The 17,460-nt window shown below is 32.3% G+C and overlaps 1 protein-coding gene across 1 annotated transcript; it reads left to right on the forward strand.

The window, feature by feature from the left end:
- Window positions 1–9,913: 9,913 nt before the first annotated feature.
- LOC130895344 (uncharacterized) lies at window positions 9,914–16,350 on the forward strand. Its single transcript, XM_057802579.1, has 2 exons — window positions 9,914–10,396; window positions 15,516–16,350. The coding sequence occupies exons 1-2, from the start codon at window positions 10,027–10,029 to the stop codon at window positions 15,785–15,787; spliced, it is 642 nt and encodes a 213-aa protein (XP_057658562.1). The 5' UTR covers window positions 9,914–10,026; the 3' UTR covers window positions 15,788–16,350.
- Window positions 16,351–17,460: the final 1,110 nt, after the last annotated feature.

Genomic DNA, 17,460 nt, shown 5'->3' on the forward strand with positions numbered 1-17,460 from the left:
AATCGCGTAGGGACTTATTTAAGTAGATGTAAATCAAGTTTAACTTTAATAGCATCAGACTCTTTACTTAATTGTTAGACCACGTATAACATTAATATCTGTCACTATAGTAGTATAGTATGAATATCTCTAATTTATACGTTATTTATTGTGGTTATCATCCTAGAGCAATACAACATATTCTTTTTCTCTTGATCTGATCAAAAACTTCTTATGCTCCTTCAAATATGTTCCCTCTGTGTCCAAAATATATTATAATACGACAAGACAAAATATGATTGCAGATTTAACCCCGGCGCTATTAACACCCTCCGTCTAAAATACCATTTATGATGAATTGGATGGGAAGATAATGGCTCAGGATTCAGAAAGTATCAGAACACTTCCTGTGGGGTGAAGTGAGACTTAGAATTAACTGTCATGGATACAGCCGAAAAACTTGGGGCGTAATGCGATCGCTATTCTTTTGTTACTTGCAACTACTTACAACGCTGATTTTATAATAACCAATTGCGATGGGTTACTGCGAGGGGCTTTTAAATGAAATTTAAATTCATATTTAATATACAGTTGTTAAAGAGTTAGCTAACTTACCCATTCGGAGAGGATAGAGGCGGCCAATATGAATATTAATTGTACTTTTGTTAGTCTTTAAAGTTTTTATCTGTATTCGCTAATGCATACTAATAGTTGAATTAATTTAATTTGTTACTTGGCAGTTCGAGATTCATTAAGTCATATTTGCACTCTACAATATTGATGAAATAAAAATGTGAATAAATACATGTCTAAAAATGTAAATTTTCAAGTATAACATATTTAATTTTCGTTTGTTTTTATTGTAAAAAATTTTATAATTTAATCGAGTTAGTTTATAATACCCTCATGACTAAAGTTTTTTAGCTAAACATTTTTTTATACCGTATAGTTGTCAGTTTATGTAAAGCATAATTGAACGTTAATGAGATAAACATCTAACAAATCGTCAGTCCATGTGGACTCATCATCTCCAATGTGTAAAACGTAATCGTAAACATAAATGCATTTCTATTGGCCTAAGCTGTCGGAAGGCGTATATACAGAATTTCTTGCCAGACTGTCTGCTATAAGCAGTAGGGTCGTTTGGTGAGATTCATTTAATTAATCAATTTCTTCAAAATAAATAGACTTTAGACCATGGGCGAATGAAGACAATAAAATTGCACAGTGTAGAGAGAATAAAGACAGGTACGAATGTAATGATGAAGATTTAGAGATACAAACACAGAAAATTGGGTGCTGATCAGTGATTGGGCTTTAAATTATAAAATTGGACTGTCTAGTATTTTTGTAGCAATAAATGACCTTGGAATCTCACTATTCTTGTGTATTTTAATCCTTATTTCTAATTTTGGGACATCAAAAAAAATGTTCACGTCTTTGAATTTGATTTGAAGTCCTGTAGTAACGCTGAACAACTCTCGAAACATACCAACCAATTTTCACCATGCCATGACCATTTGAATGTATTAATTGAGAAGGGTATGATTAATTTGAGCGGATAAAATTATCTAGATGACCTTGTGACTTTTCTGGCTATGTTTTGACGAGACTTTTGTGAGCTCACAATTTCTGTGCTTAGTCCGCTGAATAGATGAGCTCAACGAAACATCTGACAAAAATATGGATACCTAAATACGGGCCATATTACGAAACCTCTACAAAACAGAATACAAACTCATTCTCTATAAATAATTTGGTCTGGGAAGCTTAGAAATTGAAATTTAACTTAAAAAAAGATATTTTCTATAAGCGTTAATTTACATTTGCCATTTCATTAATTGATGAACAAATCTATTCAAAATATTATTTTATGAGATGCAAACGACAAAAAAAAGAATTTTATGACTAGTCCTAGCTGAATAATGTTCCATTTAATAGATGGCTTGTCGCGGCTCATTAGTTTTTGCCTAACTGTGGTCCCTCCGCAAAATAGTTTCCGGTTTGAGGAGAGATGTCTGCTTTCTATGACTTCTTCGTGTCCGTAATGTCTCTTCTATTGTCGTAATAGCTTGTCTTGTTGCGGTGAATTATTGTCGTGAATCTAATATGGAGCTTAAATTGAGAGGGAAATATAAACGTCCTACATGTATCATATACAGTGTGTAAGAAAAGTGTCAAAATCTAGTAGTTTTGCATTGTCTCTAAGGCCGCTTGACATGAGGCAAGATAACGTGCAATGGAATACAATACGCAATATTTCTTGATCAAAAGCATGCGTAGATGAAGTTCAAGTGATTGTTCCATGCAAGATCTTGCAACATTATCAATTTGGTGTCATTTTCATAGCGTGCAAGTTGCAATTCTAGAGTGATTCTTGATGATTGTTCACTTTTATTCATGGAATTTTGATTAGTGGCAACCATGATGCGATAACAAGAGAGTTGCATAATGCCAAGCGGCGTGCAAATCCGTCTATGCAATATTTTAATCTTGCAAGAAATTGGCCTTCATTGACCCATGATATGCGTTTGTTGATTACCGCCTCGAATGGGATGCCTGTGTCCATCAATTTTTGTCATTGGTTTTTCAATGCTTTCTACCTCTATCGGGTCCATAATCTTTATGTGAACTATCAGATTCCTTAATTTCAATATTTTACCTGGATCAGCCTCAGGACGTCGTTGGATGCCATTTTTTCACTTGGTGAAGAGAAAGCAGCGCCTTTAAGACTGGATATTGACATGGCCCTTGTGATATAAAGTCCTTTGTGGTAATTGATGATTTTATTGAAGAGTACTCCTATTTATTACATAATATCTTTTAACTCTCTAAGGAAGATTTACTTAGAGGCTAATAAAATCATATGTAGGCTTTATAATTCGAAATAACATCATCAAATGAAGGAAAATCATTGAATTTGAATTAAATCAATTTTATAAATTTGCCTAAATGATATGCAAATCTCACAATTATCCTTTTCCTAAAAAAATCTCCAATTTGGCCACAAATGAAAGAAAGTCTAGAAGCCGCAACACGCGTCGTAACGGCCGATTTGGCTCAATTTATAGCTAATTCTCGTAAATATAAAAATGGTGCGTGTTTAGCCGTTTTTGAACGGCGTCGAGACGCACAGGCCGACGCACGCACTATGCTACAGAAACGATATAATGAAACACGTGTCACTTTGTGAAGCCACGTGGTCGACATTCGTGGCCAACGAGATGAGAAATAACGTTTTTTAACACCCCTTTTTTTATTGCAAGTAACGCCGATCGTGATACATAGTATGAGATTTGGGAATTGAACGTGTAATGGAGTTGTTACAGACAGTTACACCAAAGAACTACCTCATGATTACATCGGATTTTTATGTGATTTATATATGACAGGGGATCCAAATACTCGTATTTGTTATATTTAGACTAACAGTTCATACATATAATAAGAGATATAACAAAACTTGTATTTTAATATGAGCATAGAACACATATAGGTACTCGCAATAGAATGTATTATTCATATACTAAATTAGATCCTATCGACTGCGCCAAAATTCCTTTGATGTATAACGGTATTTGATCTTCACAAAAAATCTAATCATACGACTTTCCCACTGAGTAATATTCATATTTATAAGAGTTTTCTGTGTATGATAAAAGTAAACCAATAAAATAATCTCCATAAAAACCAACAAATGGGGCACAAATAAACTACTGGAATTCAACAAACACCGTTTGAAACTCGGTTCTTTGAGTATTAACGCTCTACCGAATCGCCAGACTATAAAATGACGAAAGATTTAAAACGGAATATACTTTTTGTCCGACTTCCGTCTAGTGTCAAACTTCCTGCTACGGAGAACATTCTTAGTTTGCATATCGAAATCAGTGGCGTGCTAAACATCAATTTAATTATATCAAACAAAATCTTACTAGAGTATATAATTAAACCATTTTTTTTATAACATACACGAAGCTACAAGAGAAAAAACTCCATGGGTTTATCTAATTAAAATTATATTTATACAAAGAAGATTCAGGAGAAGGAAGATGGTTTCGGTTTATTAGAGAAATCAACTACACGTTAAATAAATACGTTAATTGAGAAATTTTTAGTAACTAGGATCAGACTTATTTGAATCCAGATCAGATATATATTCTGGAAATGGACAGGTCTGATGGAGGGGTAATATAGAGTTCAAGGTCACAGTATAGCATTAACTTCTATGTAATCTACAATCTGTAATTAAAATCCTAATGATTTAAACATGGCTCTAATTCTACAGATAACTTTTGCTTTGTATAGTTGGTTATCTCATTAAATACATACAACTTAAGCACTGATGGAGATCGATGTAAAGATATAATTTTTTCACTTCGATTAACCCCCCGATCACTTTTATTAATCTTAACTTGCTCATTTAGATATATCTTTGTTTGGACTACTCAAGTTCTTCGATATCTTCCCTTCATTTGCTTTTCATATACAATAGAAACTCGATTATCCGGCCCTCACTTATACGGATTCGCGATTATCCGGAATATCAACTGCGACTAATTACAAAATGCCTAAAATATGTACAATAATGACAGATTATGTCGGATTATGAAATCGTAGAAAACATATTACAGATAAATGAACAGCAGGAAATCCAGAAGAAAATCTAGACGTGGAAAATGATGTAGGACCATCTCATGATGAAGCACTTCAGGCTCTGGAAACAGCCCTCGAATGGTTTGAGTGTGATACTGTGAGTTTACTACAGCTGAAACGAATTCGTGATATAGTAATTAAACTTATTATTAAATTATTAATAATTTTGATTATAATATTATTATTTATTAATGAATATTACTATTATCAAACTTATTTTATTTCACAAAACCTGCTTTTCTTCATACATTCAATTATCCGAATCCCTAACGATAACAATTAGTCCGGTTAATCGAGTTTCACTCTACTTTTTCCAATCACATTTATCACTTATTTCTTTCAATAATTTGGTGTATCGATTCCAACTTTTTCCTATTGTTAGGCTCAAATACAATTAACTAAGAATAAGTACTGCCGCGATATTTATGTTCATCATATCTTGTTAGAAATAATCTTTTAAACAGTAGATTGTTGACGAAAATAGTACATTGTCCAGGCAATTTAAGTTTTCCACGATATGTGTGAAACTTTGTATTTCGGTGGTGGAAAGTGTGTACAAAGACATATCTTTATCCGTGGTCTGAAATAATTTTTTGTCATTGTCAATTTTAAGGCAATTTCTCATTTTTGCTTATAGCTTCGTTGCTGGTGACTTTACATAAAAAAAGTTAAATCATTTTTTTCTTGTCATTAAAAAACCTACAAAAGCAGACGCTGCACGTTGAAAAATAAAAATTAGTTCAAGAGATAAACGAGAATAACAAATATTGTTGTTTATAGATAGAAAATTATAAAGGAGTTTAGTTATTGTCATTGAGTTTTGTCATTGTGCCAAAATATTCTGAATTATCGAAAAATAGCGTGTGCAAAAGCTGGAGATTGTACGTTTAATGGTTCATGACTTACGACCTTATAAACAAATTAACAGCAATAACCAAAAACATGGTCTATGCGTTGAATGTGGTTCTACTGATTTTTTTATGAGTAGATTTCATTATTTTATGTAGGAAGTCGACGTTTATTTATAAAAAAATGGAATTTTGCAATCAAGGTTATTTTTTCCGATATTCCCGAAAGCTACGTTTTACGTACATGTCTGTGATCAATTAGGTTCTCTTATTGAGTAGTTTTTAGCAATGCAAATAGATTCCTCTCGTGGCGAGATATCAAATTGAAAAAATCATCCTTTTATCGCAATTAGTCCCCGAGAAAAGTAGGGCTAAACATTATGGGGTATTTTTTTTCGTCTACTCGCTAAATTTGCTAATTTTTCATTTTCCCGGTCTGTATCTCCGTGTTTTTCCAACGAAACTGAAATTTTCTTTTTTTAAATGAAAGCTATTTTTATGCACTTGCGATTTACGTAACAAAAAACAAAAAGTTATGAAAAAAGACGTATCCACACGAGATTTCATTTTGCAACTAAGGAGATTTCGAAAAAAATATCCCTTGATTGCAAAATTCCTTTTATTCTAAATAAACGTCATGAACCATTAAACTTACAATCTCCAGCTTTTGCACACGCTATTTTTCGATAGTTCAGAATATTTTGGCACAATGACAAAACTCAATGACAATAACTAAACTCCTTTATAATTTTCTATCTATAAACAACAATATTTGTTATTTTCTTTTATCTCTTGAATTAATTAATATTTTTCAATGTGCAGCGTCTACTTTTGTTTTTTGTTTTTTAATGACAAGAAAGAAATGTAAAGTCACCAGCAACGAAGCTATAAGCAGAAAATGAGAAATTGCCTTAAAATTCGACACATATAGGTGTTTTTGACAAAGACATTTAAACATTTAAAAAAATTATTTCAGACCACGGATAAAGATATGTCTTCTTACACAATTTCCACCACCGAAATATAAAGTTTCACACATATCGTGGAAAACTAAGCGAAATGATGATTTTTGGGCTATCTCGCCTGGACTATACAGCGTTATCATATGAAGAAAGGATATGCGAGTGATAAGCCACCAAGCAGGTGAAATTATTTATTATCTCTAGGAGTAGCTAATTAAGTATAAATACCTTACTGCACTATTGTATTTGAAATTTGGTTTGAAATAGTTTGGAATAATGACATTAATCATATTATTTATGACCATTAATCAATGTATCCAATTGAGTATAAATCTTATGGTGTTCTACTAGATTTCTTCATCTTCATTGTATTTTTTTACTTCATAAAATTTTCACATGTCGCTTTATACACACTCAATTTTGTCGAAGAAACGTGCCGATTCTTATTATGACGATAAAATTTCTTTTCAATAAAAACATAATCTTTTTGGTTCATTATTTAGTTCCTCTGTGTTTTTTTGGTTGTAGACTTATGGTTGGCTATCAACAAATGTTAACATCACACGATTATTTCGGTCCTATCTTTGTTTCGAATGATCTGAGGACTTTTCGGAAACTATAATCGGACTTAACCAACTAACCCGCAAACTGTATATATAATATGATAATTTCTACTCAATTATCAAGCATCTAAATTCTATTATAGAACTTAATTAATATCATGAAAGAATAAACGCACAAAAAAGTAATGAAAATCAAAAGTTCTTGTAGATCATATTTCCACCGACGCGACGTTCGGAAACTGTGATCTAAATCTCGTTCTGGACTAGGATCCCCAATCAGCTGATAGGTGTCTACCTGTACCTAGGTTATAGTTTCCGAACAGTCTTTCAGTTCCACATAAATCGAATGTAGTGATAATCTCACGACTTGTTTAAAATGTACCTGATGTTGAAGTATTACAAATATTTTTCATTACATGTACCAACAGTTTTTGCAGTGGATACCAAATAATGATTTGTCGATAGCCTACCTTTCCATAGTTGAATTTTTCACATTTGTTGAGTTTGTTTTGAGCTTTTCTATTACAAACAAAACTAAAAATAAGCAAATCTGTTTTTCTTAGATACGCCATTGAGAAAAACATTCCTATTTTGCATAGACGGGATACGTTCGAAAAATTTACAATTTAAATTGATGCCTTGCTCAGGAAATTCATGTATTCGAATTATTATTGTGGATTTTCACAAGTTAAGACATATGGAGAAGTTCCCATTGTTATCTAATGCATATAAATTTTGTTATTCCCAATAGAAAAAAAGTCTTTATCATTCACAGAACTTATCAAATCAAACAGTTGATTCAATTTAGTTCAGGAAATATGAAGTCATAAAGCGAATAAACTAAATTTTCAATTAAGTATTTTGTAATAGATTACGTTTGCATATTTGCATCAATTAAAGTACCATATTTCAATGGGCAGTTTTCAAATTTCAAGCTAATTCTGTTTAGGTGGAGGCTTGACTTTGAAAGCATTATGGACCAGTACGAGAACTGATGATCAAGGACAATAAGGATCTCCTTAAAAAGTTTATATTATGAAATACAACTGAAAATATCCATAATCGTGAAATTTTTGTGAGTATTTGAGCTTGAAATACCTTCGTTCCAAATAGGTATCGTATTTTCTCTCAATGGAAAAAAAATAAACAAGTAGCTCGAAAAATTTGTCCACATATGTCGAAGAGATACATTCATTTCCATCAAATCGTCTCAATAGCCGATTAAAATGATATTCAAGTTCAATGAATTGCTTTTCCGCCCACCCTGTTCTCCACATTTAGCTTCTGGCGACTTTTAAATGTTTCCAGACGGAAAGTTTCTAATGAAAAAAATACTGATGACGTGATAAATTTATCGTTGAAGGACAAAAGGGAATAACTCGTTATCTTAAAATGGCATAAAAAGCGCTGGATTGATTATATTGTTTCTGAAAAAAACTTAAATACTGTAAAAAATCTGATAGTCTGGGAGCGATTAATGTTCCTGGTATTCTTATGTATTTTGAGCCGCTGAATCCAAATATGCTCGGCGTTTTTGCAAAAAACTGGTATGTTTTGTTTAAATCGCAATTGTTCAAACTAATTTTATTTTTAATAAAAACGTTATTTATTTATTTATATAAAAAAATTGATATGGAATATGTCTTCGAATTATTCCGATGCATTACTAATTTTGACACACACTGTAAACACAGTACGTTCGAATGAAGTAAGGGGTAACCTAAATGAGAAAAATAAATTAAAAGAAAATTATAAAACGTTATTATATCTATAATTACCAAGTCAAATCAAATAATATCACAGTCAACGATGGAAAAAAATTTTTTTTTTAAAATACTTGTTGTACATGACGTTATTGTGGAAGGGATAGAAAAAATCCTGTTTATAGACACTAAAAGAAAAAATAAAATAAATATTTCCCTAAATAGAAAAAACAGGAAAGAAAAAACATTAGAAAAGTGAAAAAAAAATCGACAAATTATTCAGAATAGAAAAATGATAACAGAAGATGCGGAGGAAAATTGAAGAGCGATAGAAAACAAGTGGACAACAAAGATAATTGAGCAAAGAAAATCTGAAGTTGATTCAAGATAATTATGAAGCATATAAAAATGTACGGATATTAAATAAAACTAAATTAAGAATGAATTAGTAGTACAGGCAGTAGATGATAAATAAGAAGATCTACGATCGACGATTTTTACTAACTTTGAGGAAATCGTACTTGTTCTTTGAACCTTACTATACAAATTGGTATACTTCGATATTAGTGCTGGTCCGGCATTTGGGACTTATCGCGATTGATAATCAAGCGTTTTATTAACGTTGCAGCGCGATCACCGCGCGCCGAACGCAGTCGGCTCGGTTCTGGCGCGCATCTTATGTCGTTAATTTACCATCTTAACGAGCTTAACGATTTTTATTATAAAAAGGGTGTCGAACTTATTGAACATCGTTGGGAAAAGTGTATGGGGTTAAAAGGAGATTACGTTGAAAAATTTTTCTCCAAAAGTTTTTTTGTTGGGTCAGGTACTTCTGGCACGTATTTGAAGATCGCTTCTGAACCTTCCAAATGCCACCACTGCAACTCAAAACTCACAGTTAAGTACATATAACACCAAGACATGAATCCATATAATGAAACATAACTTCTTAATGTAATCCAAACAGTTCTTTAATGTTAAGGTGTCGTAATTAAATTTTAAGTTAATAAATGTATCATAACTGTACGATATGTCAGTGATCTGTTGAATAAGATACATCATTGCCCCTAACTGCTTGTTCGTGTTTGATTTATATATCATGAGCTGGCCTAAGCGGCATATTAAATTGAAAAAAAAAATCATCTATTTATAAAATCAAACCAGAATTCACACAACTGTTCACAGTTTTTATTTGATTTTGGCACTGTCAACATTGGAACTATTATTAACTATATTACATAAAATTATGTATTACGTTAAATTAGTATACCTCAGTGTATGCTAGCTTCGATTATAGTTTATCAATTTTCACGAAATGTCCAATTCATGTTATTTATTCATATTCATTGTAATATTTATTCCTAAAATCTACGGTCAACAAAAGTGTGATCATGTGAGTGCTGTTAATGGTTCATACTCTGTGGTATATTTGAAGAAAGTTCTTCCTCGTGATAACGATTGCGATCATGATATAAATTTCAAATATGTGTACGAGGGTCCAGCCAGTTTATGGACAATCCAAAATAAAGATACGTTTTTATACATAAATATACCTGATAGAAATTCAACGAAGTGTTACTTCTTGTTGCTAAAAGAACATAAAATGAGGAGATGTTATGTGAATAATTTTTGGAAAGTTACCGAAAGGCTTATTGTATTCACAACTTATAATCCATCTAAAGAAGGTAGGAGCACTTAATGATTGTAGAAATTGCACTTTTCTTCACTTGACGTTCAGATCTAATTTCATAGAAATAATACATGACATTGACCCACTGCATGAGATACACAATCTGTTTCAACTCAATATTTTTTGTTCTCAATTGTCAACATTCAAATTTCGATGTACAAAAAAGAAACTATCATCATATTGAAATTGAACTAAATTTTCCTCAAATTTCTAAGGTATTTTTTATCATATATAGATTAATTACATTTACGATTCTTGTTTTTTTGTCATTTCAGAGGAAATTTCATATATTTTATCATATCGATGACTCCGTAATACCGTGGTTGTCAAACTGCGGACAATATTCCTGCAACCCGCGACAAAGCAAACAATTTTAGTATTTAATGGGCTTAATTTCCATTAAAAACACACTAAAGCTAAGTTTTTGTAGCCTGTAACTTTCAGTTATTACAACAACAAGAAAATGGACATAAAATTACGTGGATAGATATAAACTTCTTTTTGTAACCCGTTTGCCTGCTCTAAAGAGCCGATTGCGGAAGGGGGTCTATTTCTAATTATTATGCTACCCACGTTGCATAAATGATAATTATAATTGATTCATCTACTGGTGGTCAACTAAACAGTCCGCAAAAGTTGGACGACAACTGCCGTAATCAATTTTCTAAATATTTTTTCATGTAAACAACATCACAATTATTACAAGTGAACTCCTATACAATATTACTTCTTTATAGTCAATAAAATTATTTTAGAAAGTACATATAGTGAGGTAGTGGAAAACGTCTTGAGCAGTCTAGCTCCGCTGGGATCTAGGAGTTCGAGATCTGTTCGATGCGCTATCCCGAGACAAAGTAAGTTTCTCCTCGATTCAAAACGTCACGCCTGGGTTCGTGCAAGTGTGTTGGTTTTTCCTAAAACGTGTACTAGGTATATCGGAGAGGATTAAGTTAATTGCATACTATTAGGACATTGAGAAGGTTATAAAAGAAATGAGACATGGAGCCCTTAAAAGAAGAAGGATTTCCTTGGGTCCTGTATCGGTCAGTCATGACTGGAAGGATTATTGTTTTATTAAGGAAGTGTGTACCTAACTCTGTGGTAATACCATAACATTTTAACAATTAGGATCAACATAATTTTATATTCAAGGAACAACTGTTTATTAATTTACTTATCCAGTTTGATTTTGTCAAGCAGTATTTTCAATAGACCAAACTATAAAAGTCTTCCTCTTTATCTGTTTCTCCACATATGGTTTTCTTGATATCTTTCTTAGGGATTTTAGTATCTTTCTATTTAATCGACTATTATTCTTCATTCTTCCCTACTTTTATTCTTTATCTTTCGTTAAAATCATTATTCTGATATCATCCTTCTCTTGTTCTTTATCATTTAGGTTTTGGTCCATCTTTTTACTTCCAAACTGTAATCGTTAACACTGCTCCACATTCCGTTTTAAGCCTATTCCAGCAATCTTCATTCTGCTTTATTCTGATGTTTCATTTTTTTAATGAGAATAATACTTAACAGCAATCTTTTCTGTATATTTCTATTTTAGTTTCTTGTCTTTCAAACAACATGATGACTAATTTATAATCATAACAAAATTATCACGTTTGTTGATATAAAGATAATAAACATAAATGATAGATAATTTCTTGACATGCCGACTGTTTATTGTATAAAATAAATCACACTTAAAATTCCTTGTTTATTTAGATGCGCGAAAATACTGAAAAGATTCGCGAATAGAAATATATAATCTGGCGCTTCTCCAGCTATTAACGAATTTTTGAAATATCCCTTACGCAATTTCAGTTGACCTTAACCATTGAATCATGAACTGTTTTGAGAAACTGCGTAATTATTTTCTACGTACACAAAAATTATTAAACGATGATCACAAATATTTTGTTTATATAATCACTTGTTACTGAATTTGCTTATTTTTGAAAACAGAATTTCAGTATATTGTCATGAAGATCTGATTAAGATAAATCAATAAGTCTTAAGCTAGCTCAATGGATTTGGTACTCTCGAATCTTATGTTTAAATCCATATTGCCTATAAGCTTTATTGAATCGACATTAGAACGGTATAGAAAACGTTGCTCATGTCTTCTGTTTACATGTCCAAGTCTCTGTTTTAGGAATACCAAGTAGATTCAATAATAAGGGGTTTTCCAATAAGAGGTGTTATTTTGATATTCAAAGAAAAATGCAATTTTTTGAGATAAATGATCGGATGTTTATTTCATTATAAAGAGGAAGGTATGCCGTTAATAATGGAACACAACATCAGCCAAATGGCCGCCACGACTGCGCTTACAGGACCATATCCTTTTCATGAAATTTTCCGTAACCAAATTGTAAAGCGGCTGCCCTATGTCCTCGATAGCCTCACGAATTCCATCTTTGAGGTCTTGAATCGATGCTGGACTGTTGGCGTAGACGTGGACCCAAAGGAAAAAGTCGCAGGGTGTTAAATTACAAGATCGCGGTGGCCAATTGTGATCACCTCTTCGAGAGATAACACGGTTCGGAAATTTTTCCCGTAAAAGATCGAGGGTTTCGTTGCTTGTGTGGCACGTAGCGCCGTCTTGTTGAAAGTAAACGTTGTCCAAATCAATACCATCCAATTCCGGCCATAAAAAATCATTAATCATCTCTCGATAGAGCAATCCATTCACCGTAACTGTTGCTCCAGCCTCATTTTCGAAAAAGTAAGGTCCAATGACACCGCCAGATCATAAGCCGCACCAAACACTCACGCGTTGAGGATGGAGAGGATTTTCAACAATAACTCTTGGGTTTTCCGAGCCCCAGATTCGACAATTTTGTTGATCATTTTCATGCATTTCAAGGACCCAATCAGCAAAGTCACGACATTGTTGATGATCGGCCGGCTTGAGTTCTTGTGTTAACTGAACTTTATAGGCCTTAAGACCCAAGTCTTTATGCAAAATACGGTGTAATGACGTTTGTGGAATAGCTAATTCCAAAGAACGACGAGGAATGGACAAACCTGGGTTTTCTTCAACACTTTGGGCTACAGCAGCAATATTCTCGGTTGTTTTTGAGCGACGTGCACGGGTTTTATTCTTCACATCACTAACTTGTCCCGACAGCTCAAATTTTTCCACCAATTTCTGTATTGCGGTCCGAGAAGGTGCTTCACGTCGACCCAAAAATGTTTTAGTTTTACGAACCGTCTCTGCCGAATTTTCACCATTTTTATAATGAATTTTAATAATTTCAACGCGTGGTTGAAGCGTGTATCGTTCCATTTTCATTAATAGCGTAGTTTCTACTTGTCAAATGTCAAAAAATAACAGCTTCAAAAGTGACATTTACCGAAATAGCGGGCTGTTCAAATTACACCTTATTTTAGTAGATTGTAAATCGAGGTTTTCGGGAATTGAACTATCCAATGTAGTTTGAGGTTCAAAGTAATACCCAGAAAGTCTGCCATGGTATTCAGGCTCATGAAAATATATCTTTCATTTGTGGAATTAACATCTGGTTAGGTTAGGTTAGGTTGGGTTTATTTAAATGTATTCTCCATCATTTTGTCCTTTCTTACATTTCTATGTTCATCAATTTCTATAGTAAAAGCTGCATGATATTCATAAAAGTAAGGGCTCTCCAGTCCTCAATTGCTGTTATCTTCAAGTATGCGTCTTTTAGTTTAATTCTTTATGTTAAATATACGACCAAAACAGCCAAAGAAGGTGCTACATCTGAATCTATTAGTATACTAAACCTGAAATCATGGAACAGTAGCAAACTGAACAGAATGGAACAAACAATCATTGTGATAAAAACAAGAAAAGAATCTGTTATATACGATCTCTATTGGATGAAAATTTAGGAATCAGTCAGATGGGGCTAGATCAGGGCTATATGCTGGGTGTCGAATCTCTGTAAAACCACATTCGTGTACAGTAGCCATAGAAATCGAAGCAGTATCGACTGGATGTTATGAAGCAGCGCACACCTCGTCTGATTTTGCTGCGCCTTATTTTTATAATTTCTTTACGCAACTAACTTAGTCAAAGTAATATACTGCGTTCACGGTTGTATTTGATTCCTTAAAGGCAATGAAAATGATTATTGTAACAGTAAAACACATATTTCGATTTCTAAACGTCTTTATTACAAATATATAAAGGGAAGAAACAACTCCTAACAAGAATAAGGGAAACATAAGATTTTAAATAGATGGCTATTAGCAAAACACCAAACAGTGGTGCTATATATATACATATTTTGGGCTAAATTCATCAAGAATACCCTCGGATTACACTTTTTTGGTTCTCTCGGCAAAGCTCTAAAAATCACCAAGCCACTTTACACTAATTTATTTATTATCATATTTAAATGCTCATGTAGAATTCTTAGAGCACTTGTTTTGGAAATGCCGTTCTGTGCCAATTCTCTAGTACAATTTTTACACATTTAATATTTTCTGGAGTAGTCACCGTCATAGGACCTCCCGCGTGTGGGTCATCTTCTAATAATTCTCGTCTCCTGCAAAACAAACCAATTTTTAATTATTGAAATTGGTGGACACAAGTTGCCGTAAACAGCAACTATATTGTTTGTAATTTCAGTTAGTTTTAATCCTCCTTTATTCATAAATTTCAAAATAACTTGACTCTACTATAATAAAATGGAGCGATGCGGCAGAAGCTGAAACTTTTTGTAAAGCTCGTTAAGACTTGTTTGAGATTTTTGCAAACGCACTCTATTTACTATAAGAGGTCAAGAATTCATGTACCGCACTATATATAAACCAGAAGCCGAAAGGAAAACCATTCTAATAAGACATTTCTTGTCTTTCATTTGGTTAGGAAAACGTTTCGAGGAACTGTGCTAATTGGATTTTATATGATTGATCTTTTGAATCCTGTGGTAACTTCCTAGTGTGTATCTAAAATTTTGAGATCATTTTCTGACTCATACAGATATTACTATATAGACTATATCATTCTGAATTCGATAAAGTGTAAAACAATATTTGTAAATTATTTTCGAGAAGGTTTGTAACTTTATTAAGCAATTATCGTATATCATCTGATATCTTTGATCTAATTGTCATTTTTTTTCCAGCATTCGTTGGAGATGTGAATAGATATATGAAATATGGATGCACTAATCAGGAAAAAATGGTAGCTTTTTACAGCAAATGTGTGAATAGTCCAGTTTTACGTATAAACGAATATCGCGACTATTTGAAGCAATATTATGAAGAAGAAAAAATTCATTATCAACTTTATGCCACAGCTGGTCAAAATACTATTAAATTGCTGGATGATAGCGTATTTTCTTTATTTACTGTGATAATACTAAAGTATTGCTTGAGTTTTTATTTCATTTTTTAAAAAAAATTAAACTACTTTCTTTGTCTTCTTCTCAAAAAAATTTGATTTATATCGAATGTCTTTCACTAAAATATAAATAAAAGTTTAGGAATATCTATTTATTGAAAAGAAGTATAAAAGAACGCCATGTGGTTAATTGGAAACCAAAATCTTTTGTTAATAGAAATTTTATTTCCAAAAATTATTATAACAAACAGAAGCCGAAGATTGAACAGTGGGATGTTTGTTGACAAGCTACTGTACAAAAACGGTTCGACCACCCGCAAGATATAGGGATCTGCAATTCACTAGAAAGTAAACGAACAGGGTAGGAATAGAAAAAACATGTTAAAAATAATATTATTATAGAAATAATGGTAAAAAGTTTATGTAAGGATTATGAAAAGTTTACTATTACTATTGTTTCTTTTTTATTTATGTATATGTGCCCTTATTTAGATTTATTCTTAATATATAGTTATTTATGTATAGATTTTACATTTTATGTCAATTATTTATTTATAATTGATACTTTTTCGTTTTCAATAATAATAAGCAGACAATTATAGTTTATGTGATTTAAATTTTGTTTCTGTTTATATTCTTCAAACAAGGTGATTGTAAATTTATATCAGTAGTGGTTATCTGATATAAATGCGCCGATGTATGTCATTGGTAGGTCTATTTGAAACAATAGCTCTAAAAAAATTATTCTTTGTATATCTCGGTGAATTTCTATGTTTCCAAGTCCACAGATCATTGTTAGAACCACGGAAGTACTTAATAAGCTCTAAAATTTGTAATTTTTCTGTGTGTTATATCTATAACAAGAAATGTCCAGGAATATTATCTACCTGGATAAGTTTTCAATATTTTTTTTTTATTAAAATATCCCTGATCCTAATATTTTGTCTTGTCTTATGAAACATAAGTTCATCACGGAGAAAATACAAACACAACAATGATTCATTTGATAACTTTGACAAGAAGGCTTACACTGAATATTTGGGACTTCATAATGTTTGCAAATTCTGTTTTGAATCTTGCTTACAAATTTTATAATAACACAGGTATTACTAGTAATGAATTGTTGAGATATCTAAGCTTACAGCTTACGGTTTACAAAACGACCCTACAAAAACAAATCTATTTGTGTTCAAAAGGCATTCGAATACACTTAAAAACAATGATGTTGCTAAATAAACAGCCTCAAAACTGAAAGAAAAATATGATTGAGTCAAATAGCCAAAATTACAACATATAATTTAACAGACAGTGAAATAAAGAGCTTAAGAAGTCAACATGTTTAATTGGACAATGGAAATATTTTGCTTGGTAAAAAAAGTACATATCTAGATAACATAAGATTGCTTCATTTGTTTGTAGGATAGAAGAGTAAAGCAACTGTCCATTGGGAATAAAAATAGCGGCTTCACCGTCACATAATGACAGATTTTTGTTGGTCTTTAACAAACTATTGTCGCTCACAAAATTATAAGAAAAAATCTTACTATAACATAACGTTTCTATAATCTTGTATTTACGAGGGCCGTTTTTTTTCAACTTCCGATCGCTCGGGCATGCGTTGTAGGCCACTGCGAAGCTGTCACACTACACACTCCGCCATTTTTGACATTCAGTCAGTCGGCGTTGTGCTACAGCAACGTAAACATGTCAATCACTATTGATGCTCC

The sequence above is a fragment of the Diorhabda carinulata genome, chromosome 6, assembly GCF_026250575.1.
Source record: "Diorhabda carinulata isolate Delta chromosome 6, icDioCari1.1, whole genome shotgun sequence".
In the NCBI taxonomy this organism is placed as follows: Eukaryota; Metazoa; Arthropoda; class Insecta; order Coleoptera; family Chrysomelidae; genus Diorhabda; species Diorhabda carinulata.